General features: G+C 41.7%; 1 protein-coding gene across 7 annotated transcripts in view; it reads right to left on the bottom strand.

Annotated features, from left to right (window-relative positions):
- Positions 1-8,616: 8,616 nt before the first annotated feature.
- LOC125901867 (adhesion G protein-coupled receptor L2-like) overlaps positions 8,617-14,439 on the bottom strand; it is a 115,362-nt gene continuing 109,539 nt past the window's right edge. For 4 of the 7 annotated variants that reach the window (XM_049597838.1, XM_049597841.1, XM_049597839.1 and 1 more), the window contains one exon: positions 8,617-10,657. In XM_049597838.1, coding sequence (XP_049453795.1) covers positions 9,795-10,657 — 863 coding nt within the window. In that variant the 3' untranslated portion in view covers positions 8,617-9,794. Of the gene's footprint in view, positions 10,658-11,277; positions 11,317-14,439 lie in introns of all 7 variants that reach the window. The other 3 variants (XM_049597844.1, XM_049597842.1, XM_049597843.1) reach the window with 2 other exon arrangements.

Genomic DNA, 14,439 nt, shown 5'->3' on the forward strand with positions numbered 1-14,439 from the left:
GCTCAGAGTGACTTTCCACAAAATCTCATGGTTTTTCTGCTGTAAGACTTCTTAATGTTTTCTCTCTCTTACACTGCGCAAATGAAAAAAAGAGGAACCCAGACAGAGAACAACACAGAAGCAGATATTTGCACTTGTATTTATTATTTATTTCGCATCATTACATTTCTTACATTTCTGTTCTATCCAGGAATCTAGCAAGTCTGTGGGAGCATGCTGTGTTTTTATCAGCACTCTGATTCATATTCATGCAGTCATTCACAACCAGGAAAAACTATGGAACAGTTGGAGGAAAGATCAAGAGGGTCCAACTGTGAACTTCATTTCTGTGGACCCCAGTCTGTGAGCCAATGAGAGGAGAATAGGGTCCCCACAAAGTGAGGTGCACTTCTTGCATTTTTTTTTCAGGGTTCCAATTGGGTTTTGCTATCCTTAAATGTTTGTGAATTTTAGGAGAAAAATCAAGGCCTTGACAGTTTTTGAAAATAGACAGACATGGGTCATTGAATAGAAATTCTCTGTCTCTGTTGCTCAATTTACACAACATATTGTTTTGCTTTACTGTGTCAGAGAAGTCAAGAGACCACACGGAGTGCTGCAGGAGTGAGTCCTGAAACACAGACGCGAGTTAGCATTTCTGCACTTACGATTGCAGCATCTTGAAGTCAATGGATTTTTGGTCAGATGCCTGACATTAGGTCTATGATGAACACAAGCTGAAGAGACTCACAGTTTGTTCTATGGCATCAAATATGTCAGTAAATACCCAACATGTGAAAGTGTGTCACGCCGAACACAACTTTACAGCCTCGTTGTTGTGGCGACGTTGAAGTCATGCAACTTGTAGTCCATTTGCATTTGCTCTTCAGAAAGTGGCCACTCAAGGAACTGCAGTTTTTGGCACTTCCCCATTGACTTCATTTTTCAGCCCTGCTTGTAAATGACCCAAAAAATATGACCTGGTGCCACGTAACATGTAGCTGATATTTGCCTGTTGGAGAGGCTAACACTTATGTTACTATATGAAACAGATAATATAACTTCTGGAACAAAACAGAAAATTTTCTTGTCTTGTTAGTAGGGTTGGGTACCGAAAGTCGGTGCTTATATGGAACTGGTACCTATACAACCGATACCTACTGGGTCGAAACAAAACGCACATTACGGTGCCTCCTTTCGGTGCTTTTTTTTTTAATACTATGTCTCCCTCTATTGGACGTTACACGTAACAGAATCATTCATTCGTTCATTTGTTGAGTGTATATTATTATTTAAAGGCACGCTAAGCACCGTTGGGCGTCACTTCTGTTTATGTTCAACAATGTTATCAAACACAACAGAGCTAGCCTGAAGCCCCTACATAAAAAGTTGTTGTTGAAAAACGTCATTTGAATTCTGTTTTTAGCCTCATTGTAGCCTGTAGCTCTAACTGCCTCTCTGGGCACAGCGTTCATGTGTGTGCTTGCTTTCGCCTGTCTCGCGCTGGCTGGTTGGTGGAGCCTGGACCCAAATATTTTTGTTGGAGCCTGGGCTGCCGACAGAGACCGGACTTTAATAGAGTTAATATTATTGTAATGTTAATTTGTTAAGTGTTTTTTATTATATTTTAAAACTGTTAATAGAGTTCATATACCTATTTATTTATAGGTATTTCTAATGTTCCTCGGCAATAAACAAATAAAAACACTGTGCCACTTTTCAACCTCCATAAAAAACTCATATTTTGAGGTATCGGTTCAGGCCCCGTTTAAGCACTGGTACTATTTTAAAAGTATCGGTTCAGCACTGGTATCGGAAGAAACCCAAACGATACCCAACCCTACTTGTTAGTGACAGTGATTTTATAAAATTATTTGTGCCTAGACTCATGCTGTCTGCACAGTACAGTTACTTCATTAACAAAATCATCTTAAACAACAAGCCTATCTTTGCAACATATTCGCTGGCTAGGAGAATGTAATATCATCCTTATGTTTAATTTTTCTCACCTTGCTAATATTAAAATGCTAACATTAGTCTGCAGATAAGTTTTATTTCACTGACAGCAGATTTTCAACACAAAAGATGTTGTCTTCTTCTGAACACAAAGGATTTAACCGTAGCAGTAGTGGCCTATTTGCCTTTATACTTTTGTGCCAAAAAGGAAGTCATACATTTCACCTCTGGAGAAAGACCTGCAGTCCACAGACGTGGGGTTCAGTCTTCATGTTGGACCCTTCTTGAAAAGATGCCTTCAGGGCTCGCTGATAGTCGGAGGCTGAAACAGCTGAGAAGCTTCTTTCTGGAATTTGATCTCCACCTCATTGTAAAAGTGTCAGGGATTTTTTCCAGAGCACAAAAGTGAAGCATATTCAGTGTAGCAATGAAGACCGTTTATGATTTTTTTTTTCTTTTTATAAAACACTGTTTAGATAGGACAAAACCTTCCCAAAACAAATGTCACAATGAAACATTTTAGTTATTTTGTTCTAGTTTTTCTCCAGTTTTTGTATATTTGTGGGTGCATGGTTTGGAGCATGTGTGTGCCCGTCCTAACTCCTAAACCAAATATTTTGATGAAATATGAAACTCTGTTGATGCAGTCCGCAGTGAAGGTCATTCAGCGACTACAACAAAGCAATAAAAGAACAGGTCACCATGTGTAGTAGCTCAGCTCATCATACTTTCAAAGCTGAAGCTAAACCTTTATTCAACTTTCTTTCTTTCTTTTTTTATGAACCCGTCACTTTGATTTTCTAACCAATGGCCCAAGAAAACATTGCTCTGGGCATCTTTTGAATGCAACTTCAAGCATGACATCGATTATCATAGCTTCATAATTATCTCCACATGCTACTGTATCACTGTATTTCACATTCAGACGTGGCTCCATGCATCCTGGGTGAGTGATTAGAATAACTGTAAGTAAATTAGCTGTGAATAAAAGCCTTTTAGTCAAAGACGCCCTGCAGTTTAATGCTGTAAATTTTCTCAGTGATCCAACAGTGAAGTCGGTGGCAACCAAGAAAAGTTCAGCCACAAATGACTTCTTTACTACTTAGTGCAACAAAACTATTTTTCATTCTTAATTTGAAGCAGTATTTTACAAGAAGAATCAAATCAGCAGTCATTGCCCAATTTCAATGTTTTTGTCTCTTTTCCGTCCTTTTTTTGTGATAAATTGGAAATGCAAAATAGGTACAGATGTGTTTGTACGATGGCGGGCTTGTTCGTGTAAATAACAGCTATACAGTTTCAGAGATATATGAAAAACATCTGCTGTAATTATCACTCTGAAACACCACTGAATAAAACATTTACACTACACAAGATTTAGCCAGGAAAATAAATGTCTTTCTTATTTATCAAAGATTTTCCCTGTCCGAGCTGTTTTTGACAATGCCATCTCTCTGAATTGGCATATCAAAAGGCGCTTTGAAGTGGGACATACAGTAAAAAGAAACGGCCATATTTTATGTTAAAATGTGTTTTTTGAAGTCACGTTGGATAAGCTTGACTGGAATTTATTCTCACATTCACATTTTTTTCCCCCTTTAAAATTACAATCATTACATTTAGTCTCAAATGGCCAAAAACTGTGGGACCAATTGCTTAAATAAGGGAAAATTCCTCTCTTGAGCTTTTGACTAATGGCAGTCGTATGTTATGTTTGCGGCCCGGGGGAATGCATTGCTATTATTTTAACAGAGACAACCCAACAAAAACACGGGCCTCTGTTGAGTGTTTACTGTATAATGGGTGTGACAGGCTACCTTAGCCCAATTCGGAGGTCACTGCTGGTGTTTCCTACGAGGTATGACAGTTTTACAACGGCAGGGGCTCAGACTCGGATCGTTTCTGACATCTTAGACTGCTGCTGCTCTCCGTCTCTCTCACAATCTCTCCCCTTTTTCTTTCGCTCACTTTCTCCTCTTCGGCCTCTCCGACTCTCTATCTGAAACACTCGCTTTTTCTTTCTTTCATTTTCTCTCTCTCTCTCTCTCTCACACACACACACACACACACACACACACACACGCACGCACGCAGGCAAGAAATTATATCAAGCCTTTCTCAGCCGGACTCAAAGAGGACTCTTGAGCATATTTTAAGCCTAAAGTCTTAATCTCTCATAATAGGCTTCTTTGTGGAAGTGGAGGAGGAAGCCCATATATTTCCTCTTAAACAGCCCTCTGTTGGTGTTGGAGAGGGGTTAGTTGTGGTGATACCCTAACAAGCATTAGAACAACAAACTACAAATGCCATAAGGCTAAATTTAAAAAAAAAAAAATGCAGCACAGTTAAATTGCAGTAATCGCACCAGGAGATTACGCAACATAACACAAAAGCTATTTCGAACAGCACAAGGATTTTCAGGGGCAACATTATGTGGCTGCTACATTGGTATGTGGAGCTTTTCCTGCAACACGTAGTGCTCACACATTACATTCAGCCTGTAACACAGTCTATAAGTGTTATATCCATTATTATGCGCCACAGCTGTAAAAGTGTGAGGGAGCCCTGAGTTCGCCTTGTTTTGCTGTTTTTCTGCAGGCAGGAATTCTCTGTCTTTGCTGGAGCTTTAAATGCACACAGAGAAGCCGAGTCAGCCAAGGCGGCGCAGTGTTGTTCGGTGGGACGGTGGCAGCAGAGCAGGAGCGATTCAGATGTTCTTTATCTTCCTGCTGCAGAGTGAAATGTAGAGGAATGTAAGCTGTACATTTACAGAGGCCCTGAGGAAATATAATACTCCTTCTGCATTGTGGCTGTGCTAATGTAATTATGCATAGTTCCTGCACTAGCTAAAGAAAAGATTGCAATGCACGAATATAAACATTGTCTGCAAGACAATTTTATTTTAATAATAATATTGTGATTATTATGTCTTTTTTTTTTTTTAAAGCGAGACCTAGGCGGAGCAGGTCAAGAGGCTGATTCTGTCAACAAGATATTCATTCCAGCTTTGAGCAAAGTTTAAGAGAATTCACGGGGAAATAAAATATGTATACCTCAAGTACACGTACAAGTATATATAGGCTACAAGCAGTCTGCACACACACTACATTTTGGCCCAGGCTCTGTGATCTGATTTTGAATGCAGCATCTTGTTTGATGTCTTTTTGATGATGGACATGAAATAATGTCCAAATCACCAGAGGCTGGAACATCAAACAGATTCAAATGAAAACACGGTAATGCCTCCTCGGACTGAGCCTTATTGCGCCTTCATTTGCCACTGCCCCATGCAAGCCGGGCTTTGACTGCGCACGGATAAAAGATGAGTCGATAAATGAGACACTTTCATCTCCAACAAACTTTGACAACTTTTTTCATTTGCAGCGCAAACACTGCATGGCTAATATGCTGCATCATAATGTAATCAGATAATCACAGATGGTGATGTCAGCGACTCAGTGAGGACTCAAAGGTGGAGGGAGTAGCTTTTGAAGAGGATGAATGGTCGGAAATCATCATGGCGGGATAAGGAGAGCCCAGGATGCGCTGATCTTCGTATCAAGGAGCCCTCCAGCCTTATTGAGGGAAAAGACGAGATCGTCTATATATTGTTCAATTTCAGAATCCAATGTTCTTTAAGATAATAGGGTGAGCGAGCTAATACAGAGCACAGGTGACTTAGTGATAATGAACCAATATATATGCATCATGCAAAACCGATCCTTATGCTTGACAAAGGGAGCTCAGCACATTCATTCATCATGATTTTGTCTGTTATGAAAACGCAGACGGGGAAACTTCCCCTCCTCGTTGTGACATCACACCCCCCCCCCGAAGGGTTAGTCTCATGTGAAGCCAGTTGTGAGCCGCCATGTCGATTCTCCTGTGTTTATAATAAAGAAGCTTTCGCAGACAATGCCTGGCCCGTTCCCGATGAAGCGTGAGCAGGTCATCGACTTTGCATTATATTTGATTTATATCTGAACAGAAGCCAAGTTTCCGTATAATTTACAGACCGGTTCAGTGTCTCTCCGGGCTTTTTGGATGGCTGTGTGTAAACTGAGAGGCTGATGTTCAAACAACAAGGCAGAGAGCCACAGTGGACTCAGAGCTTTGCCTTGGCCTCTGCGTCAAGTCTCTTGACAGCAAACTGGCACCCAGCTCCAACTAATAAAGTGCACCACCCAGATCCTCCAGCGGCTGCATGTACTGCACGTCTGCTGAGTGTGTGTGTGGTCAGCTGGAGCAGGACACTCCTGGAAAGCCACGGATGAAAGACATATCGAGCGCTAAATCTGCTAAATCTATGATGTGAGTCTCATGCACTCTGTCTCCTTTTCGGATGATGTGCTTACAGTTCAGCACATGGAACGACTTAGACAGCGATCAAAAATGATTACGGCACATCTTGTTAAACTTGCATAATTACTGTCACTGTGTATTCTTACAGTGGCAGTTAAAGGATGAGGCGGCCAATATTTTACATTTTAGTCATGCTGACATCCTCACATGCAAAACAGTGGTTTAATCAATTTGTCATTAAGATAACAGAGAACAGATTAATGTTAAAATTAAATTAGTGACATGTTCATCCTACACTGTTTTGTGAGATGTATCACAAGCTGTCATTTCTTTCAGATTGCAGGTGCTTCACAGCTATCATTTCTCAAAACATGCACCACAATTTTGTTTTTTTACTGAGATATTTGGGGTTTTTTCAGCTCTTTTATTTTTCTGTTCTCCATTACTGTTAAATATAATCCATAGAAAGGTGTACAGTGACAGAGGTGTACAGTGACTTCATTGTTCTGTTAAAATCTCAAAGAGAACTGAAACAAGATAGAAGTCATCTGACTTGGCTTAAGCAGCAATGATAAAGGGAGATTTGATTTTGGCTGCAGTGATGAAATTTCTCCTTTTACAGGAGAAATGAAGTCTTGTGCTGCTCGAATATAAAATGTTCCTTTATTACAATGAATGTGGGCACTGTAGTTTATTTGCTGCTGCAGTAAATCCTCGCTTACGCGCCAAATGTGTATTAATCTGCAGCTGAAAGAAGTCCCCAATAAAACCTCTATTTATTCCTGTAAATGAAACTTTGTGAGGAAAACTACAGTGCCCTGATTCCTAAGGAAATTATTGAGAAAGTATATATTGGTGCCAAGTTCTTAAAGATGAATTTCTTTGTTAGGGAATGGAGGAGTTTGGTGGCTAAATGATTTCCAAGGGGTGTTATCAGCCTCTGAACACAACTGGGTAGACATACAACCAATCGTGTGACGTATTGCAAAGCGACAGACAAATCTTAACAGACTACAGCGTGCAGAGATGGGCAGCATCAATATGTCTGGGAGCAAGTGTTGCCGCTTTTGTAAGGCTTGCTAGCTGTAGTGTCCTCGGTGCAAGGGTGCGCAAGCCAAAAAATGACGTCATTACATATTTTGCGTTGAGCACAAAGGCTCCACGAGTTGTCAGTCATTGTCTAAAACAACCCTACATTAGAGAAGCAGCCGTGATTGGTCCGGTCAACCTGAGGGAGACTGGAAATCTGTCTTAACAAGAGGGGAGCGCATCTTCCAGAGTGAATAAAACATGAGTTTGCAGATGCTAAGGAAAGTTTGGACAGGCTAGTTTTGCTAGTGTTAGTTTTGCTTTTTTTTTTTTTTTTTTAGGTTACTTGGTGACTCTACATTACCTGCAGGTGTGAATGTGAGCATTAATGGTTGTCTGTCTATAGCCCCTTTTACACTGCCAGATTTTCGGCGAATGTTGGGCCGTTTTGCAGGTAAGCTGCGAGCGTTTAGACACACAGAGCCGGATTGGCGAGTTGATCCAAGGTGCCCAATTTTCCGCCTCGTAGGGTAGACATATTGGTGGAACCTTTTTGGTTTAAGAAGATCGAGGCTCCCTGCTGCTACGGGAGGGGCTGTTGATGACTTGTGGGAGGAGCTGTTGATGACGCCACATGTATGACCCACTGGCGGTGGATAAACAGGAAACAGCTGATAGCAGGAATTAGCGAGCAGCTAGTAGCAAGAGGGAAACACAAACCTGACAGACACTGTAAAGATGAGCAACTGGGGAGACAAGGAATTGCGCGCCCTCCTTGTCCTCGCAAACGAAGAGGCCATTAACCGTCAGATGACGGGGACGGTGAAGGACGGACCGACTTATAAGAGAATCGCCGAAGGACTGACCAGCCGCGGCTTCCCTCCCACGTCACTGTTTACGTCACACGCTGAGCTACAGGTTTTGTTACTTGCTCACGCCCCTCATTGCCCCAAAAAAGGTGCATTCTGTATAAACAAAAGTAGGTAGGCAGCATTTTGCTGCACTCCCCGAGTTTGTTTTTATACTGCCAATGCTGAAAAAAGACTGATTGGGCTTTCCTGCAAATTTGCACAATTCCTGTCTAAAAAGGGCTTATGTGTTAGCCCTGCGATAGCCCTGTCAGCTGGGGTAGCCTCCAGACCCCCGGCTACCCCCAACAGGACAAGTGGTTATGGAAAATAAATGAATAAATGAATGACCACGTAATGACAATAAAGGCATTTGAATTTTTTGAATTTCGTAGTGATTTTTGTGTTTCATGGGATTTGTTGATGATAACAAAAGCTATAAAATATCCCCAGTCTTGCCATTTTTCATTTCCTACACAACATGAATTAGTAGCCAGACATCTGCGAACAAGAAAAAATTCACATTTATTTGATATCAAACAGGAGTTGAATTAAATATCAGCTGATGATGGGCTCTTACAAAAGAAATAAAATGAACCTAATCAGTGCTGCAACAACTTTTCACACGTTCCAACCATGTTCTTTTTTTCTCTCCTTTTTTTTAGTTAATAAATTAATTAGTGTCAAAGGATGAAATATGTCCGCCAAAACTGCAGTATCGCCTTGACGCGAACATAAGTCTTTAAACCTGACAAATTTCTTTCAAGTAAAATAAATTACACAAGTTTCCAATTCATTCCAAATCTGTGCATGGCCCGGTGTTAACAAATATACTACTGGCAAAAACTCATCATTCATGAAAGCAAAAGCACTTCACAAGCAGAGATGTGAGCATGATTTCATATGGACTGATAGCTCCGAAACTTTTTTTAATATTCAATACATACTACAACGAGTCAAGTGTGAGAGGAAAAAGCACATTTCCACCATTTGATTAACCTTGTCCCTAACCTTAACCTCGAAGAATCTTATTAACATTGAAAGGGCATAACTACTGAATGGTTGCCGTTTCCTTTTTTTTTTTTTGTTCTTTCTTTCATTTTTTTTACTTTTTACACTAGTGGTACAGCAAAATATATTTTCTTTAGCTGTTACTTTGACAACAGTTAAATGTGCAATAGAGAAAATATAAGGCCTGAGTCTGAATTAGTGGTTTCTTAACTTTACAGTCCTGACTGTGTAGTGGAGCCACACTAGTTCTAGTTCTGTACTTCATGACTAAAAAGACCCTGGTTCTGCAAGTCCCCCAAGAATATTTTAGGAGTTTCATAGTTCTTTCCTTGGAGTATTTTTTCATCCCTTATTCTTCGACAGTACAGTACAACAGAAATGCCAGACTTAACTCTGACACGGCGGCCTGTGTGTTATTCTCTGCACCTCTTTAGTCCAACAGCAGAGCTTTCACAGTCCACATTTGTCTGGCCTCGGATGGACGTGTTTTGTGTGTTAATGGGATCTGTGTGCAAAAGTCATTTCTTCATTCCTTTTCCCACCCAACAGCATTTCACTTCCTGTCCTAACAGGAAGGGCATGTGGAGTGCGGAGCCAGACTTGCCGGCTCTCTTGACATCAACCGAAAGCACCCATCTGTTAAAACCTGTGCAAACAAAGAGGGCCGGCTCAGAGGCTGGTAATGAGCTGCATTTGTCCGTCGCTGGGCGCCTCTCCTTCCTGTGCGCAGTCTTCATTGTTTGGCGGGATGATGCACCCGTCGCTGGTGCCTCGGTTTATGTGGTAGTAGGACAGGGGCTGCGGCGCATCGCCGAGCTCAGGCATGCTTTTATGATACGCGTCCTCGCTCTCGCTTCGAGGTGAGGGGGAGAGCTCCTCCTCCTCCTCTGGGGGGTACGGCGAAGCCGAGGGCGAGGGTGAGTCTCTCAAGTTTGGCATGCTGGTGTAAAGGGAGTCTCTGTTATTGTTGGGTGAATTGGAGCCCGCGTCCTCCACTGCAGTAACAGTCTCAGAGCCATGGCCGCCCTGCCCCTCCATGCGCTTGGGGGCCTTCTGGGCGCTGTAGAGCAGGGAGTGAGTCCTCTGGGGCAGGAGGGGGGCCTCCAGCGCCTCCTTGTGGTGGGGATGCAGGAGCAGCTCCAGGGTGGCGTGGCCTCCTCTTCCACTTCCTCTCTGGGGGGATGAGGCCTCGGCGTGATCCGCCACGATGGCGTCATCCTCGCTGCCGCTCCCGCCCCCACCTCGGTCCACTGTCACTCTGGTCTGCGGAGGCAAGGCTCTGTCCTGCTCCCTCGGGGCATCGCGACCTTTCGGGGCCCCGCGGGGCCTTAGGTTGTTGTGGACAATCTCAGAGATGATCATCTTCTCAAAGGCAGCATCATCCAGGTTGAGGCCCCCCAGGTCACCCGGGGCTCTGACACCCACGGTCTCATAGTCGTCGTCTCGCAGGGAGTAGCTGTTGTTGAAATTGCCATTGAGGGGGAGGGTGTCCATGGCACTGATGTCCCTGCTGTTGCTCAGAGAGTGCTGTCCTGCAACAAAAGGCAAAACGAGTGCGTGAGACATGATTTTTTTTTTTTTGCCTCTTGGTAGAACAAAACAGTGTCCACTACACCATCCACATACAACTTGATACTGCTCAGGACACTTCACTCTTGTGCTCTTTGATCTCTAGGTTAATTTTAATTTTATGCAAATACAAAAAAGTTTTAAAAATCAAAGGAGAACCCAATAAGCTCCCCACCATATCCATCCTCATTATGGCTGAATATCATTATAGCCAATCTAAGAGATTATCCTGAACAATATTGAAGAGATGAGAACAAAAGATGACTTAAAACATAAAGAACAGAGTACAGCAACACGCTACAGAAGTAGCTGATGACCAGGTAACAACACAGCTGCATACATAAAGCAACAGCAGAGGATGGGAGTAAAAGAAATAAATTAATACAAGCTGATGAGGAAGTGTTGTGACATTAACAATGAATAAAACATTCCACCTGTTTTAAAAAGAAGGCAAGACAAAAGAGTAATGTCGAACACAGATGGCCAGCCACCTCTCTGCACTGGGGCCCCACAAGCACGGCAAGAACCCCCACACACCACGACAGACAGGCACGGTGCAATGACTCACTTTGCTAACACTCACATCAAGTGTGTCTGCTCAGGCTATGTGGCCTAAGAACAGCTGATGTGCAAAAAAAGTAAAACAGATGCTTTTTTTCAATTGCAGCAGAAACAACAAAATCACTGAAATAAGACCAAAGTGGAAAGCTTGTAACATCCAGCCTGGATTCAGTCGGTCCAACTCTTTGTGTCCTTGCAATTAACTGTAATTTCTTTTAGCCCCCGTGATGCTTTGGAGAATGACGGCGAAATTATGTGTTTAACGGTTTGAGAGAGCTAAAGGACAAATCAAGGACAACTGAATCCTGGACTCAGCAGGTGAAAGGGTTCAGCAGCAAGCACAGTCTTTTTTTTTCAACCTACAGTAAAAAGAGGAACATTTCTGTTGAAAATATTTTCTGAATGACACTTTGTTTTTTTGAAGTGCACATCAATTTTATGTACTAACACACACACACACACACACACACACACACACACACACACACACACACACACACACACACACAGCAGAGTACTCTAATTTTGCACAGCCCGGTGACTAAGCTCAAGTAGCAGGATGACGTGAAGAGAGCTAGTTAGATTTGATATGAGGATTTTATTCACTGGGTGCACCGTGAGCCTGTAAGGCTGATATTTTGCAGGGTGAGGGGGATGTCATCACAGGCAGGGAAAAAAAAAACAAAACACGGGTAAACTGCAGTCGTGGGTTTCAAATGAACGTGTCAGAAGAAGGATGATAGCAACTGAAAAAAAAAAGCTCTAAAAACAACATCAAAGACATTTCTAAAAAGAATGAAATGAGAGCACAGAGAGCAAAAGGGCAAAAAGAGGGGGGTGGAAGATTATTAGACACCTCTCTGAATAGACCTAACTTCCAAATTTGCATTTGTTTATGCACAGGCAGTGATTTTATTGCAGACAGGTATTGTCTACCGGGAGAGGGGGGGAAATGATGTGAACAGAATTCAACTGGACACGGCGACAGCTGCACTCTGGGAACCGTTCCAGCAGAGATTCATCCAAGATGTTCTCCTTACCGATTTTACTGCATCGGATGAACATCTGCAGAGCATTACTTAGTATTAATACACTTATAATAGAGGACACGCTCATCCTTTTCCAGGAGCTAAATGTAATGACTATAGCAGGCGAAATTTCGAGAAAGCTTATGTTAGACTTGACAGTCTCTCGGCACGTATTTCATACTTGGTTGGTGATCTTCACACCAGGTTTTGACATTTGTGTGTCATGCCGTTTGCCTGCTATCCTCAAACTAGTTTCCATATGTTATTTTTTTTTTCTTTTCTGTTTGTCACTGCTTTCTGTTGTGCGAACACATCGAAGAGTAGCAGGGGACAAGACGTGTTTCTAAAGGTATAAAGGAGGTGTTTATGCTGACATGCAAAATGAAGTGCTAATTAAATATCACCACTTTTAATCTGTCTCTGGTGCTTCAGTGTTAACATGTGATTACAACAGTGATTAAACAGGTAAACATGTTAGGGCAATAAAGCACGAGCTGTCTGAACACACACTGACTTCTACGTCTGAGCTGCTGCTGAGCTCACAGAACGACAAAAAAAAAAGGCAGAAAAAAAAGGGAAAGTCTTTGATTTTCTTTGCAGTCATTGTTTGGTCCCAACCCTGCTTCATTATCTCTGAGTGTGAAGTGCTCTCTTTGTGCTGTAAGCGAGCTCGCAGCACAACACAAGGCCGTGATGACTGCAGTAGGTTAAAGCTATACATTACTGCGTATCCTTACACACTTTCGCCATACTGCCGTTTTTGTATATTCTCTTTTATCATCAAATGCCTGGGAATATCTGAGGGCTATGACTCTGCCCGCATTGCGTCATGAGCTTCTGTTTTTTTTTCTTTGATTGGGGTTCTTTCGCTCTGCCAGTGAGGAACTAGGTCACCATAAACACTGACATGATTTAAATTGATCTAATTGGAAGTAAACTAGAGACAATCTAAACATGATATCGTCCAGCAATAAAGGGAAACAGCATAAATGATCCAGACCAGTGTGTGAGGCTCATATTCAACAGATAGGAATTCCCATATGACTGCTCAGCGGAGGAGATAAGATGGCACTGACGTCTGGGTTTATCGCCTTCTGTGTTTACAAAGGAGAACGTCGCTTCGATAAGAACTACTGGAAATACAGAGAGGGTGTGAATGAGGAAGAACAAACGGTAAATCTAGAGTAATTATTCTCATCATAATGCATTATGTGTCGGAGCCACAACCTCGAGATTTTTCATGTTTTTTTTTTTTATATAAATCTAACACACTTAAAGGAGAGAGCTGAATGAAAAGATAAGTACCATTCTCATGACTGTTTGTTTATTATGAAGTAGCAGCCAGATGCTGCTTAGCTTAGCACAAAGACTGGAAACAAGGAAAAAACTAGCCTGGCCACTAGGAAACATGTTAAATATATTTTGTTGACTCCATGTAAAGTGTGAAAACTATACTGTTATTTGCTATCTTACAAGAGGAAGATTTTTTTTTTTTTTAAAGATTATTTTTTGGGCATTTTGTGCCTTTAGTGATGCATGAAAAGGGGGGAGAGAGATAGGCAGTCCCTCCAGGATCTTGCGGCAAATAAAACCCTTGAATTTGCGGCCAATTTTGTCAAAAATTGCGATAAAATTGCAGCATTTTTATATGATTTTTTGCGGGAAATTGCGGCAAATGACAAAAGGAGAAAAAAAGTGATTTTTTTTTTTAAAACTACTACCTCCAAAAAAAAATAAGTCATGTATTCACTTGCTATAATAATCATACTGAATATTACAAAAATAGCTGCAAATGTGTTTTATATAGTTCTCTATAGTCTCTAGTTTCAAAACATGGACTCTAATAATAATGTTGCCAAAAAACAACATGTAAGCTACATCTTCTGGAAACATAACATTTTAATAAATTCAACACATATTGGATGTATTTAAACAGTGCAAATTCTTATGTCAATACAGAGCGTTTCTCCATACTGCAATGCCATTGGAACGATTTGATGACGTTTCAAATGATGTTGCATGCGCGACGACTTCCGGTCAGCTGGAAAAATGTGGAAAAACATGGAAAAATCGCGGGACTTTTGAAACGTTGCAAGCCCCCACAAATATTGTGGACTTTCGTTTAATTTGCGCTAATCATTGTGATCGCGAGATAG

This window comes from Epinephelus fuscoguttatus, linkage group LG15 (genome assembly GCF_011397635.1).
Source record: "Epinephelus fuscoguttatus linkage group LG15, E.fuscoguttatus.final_Chr_v1".
Lineage (NCBI taxonomy): Eukaryota > Metazoa > Chordata > Actinopteri > Perciformes > Serranidae > Epinephelus > Epinephelus fuscoguttatus.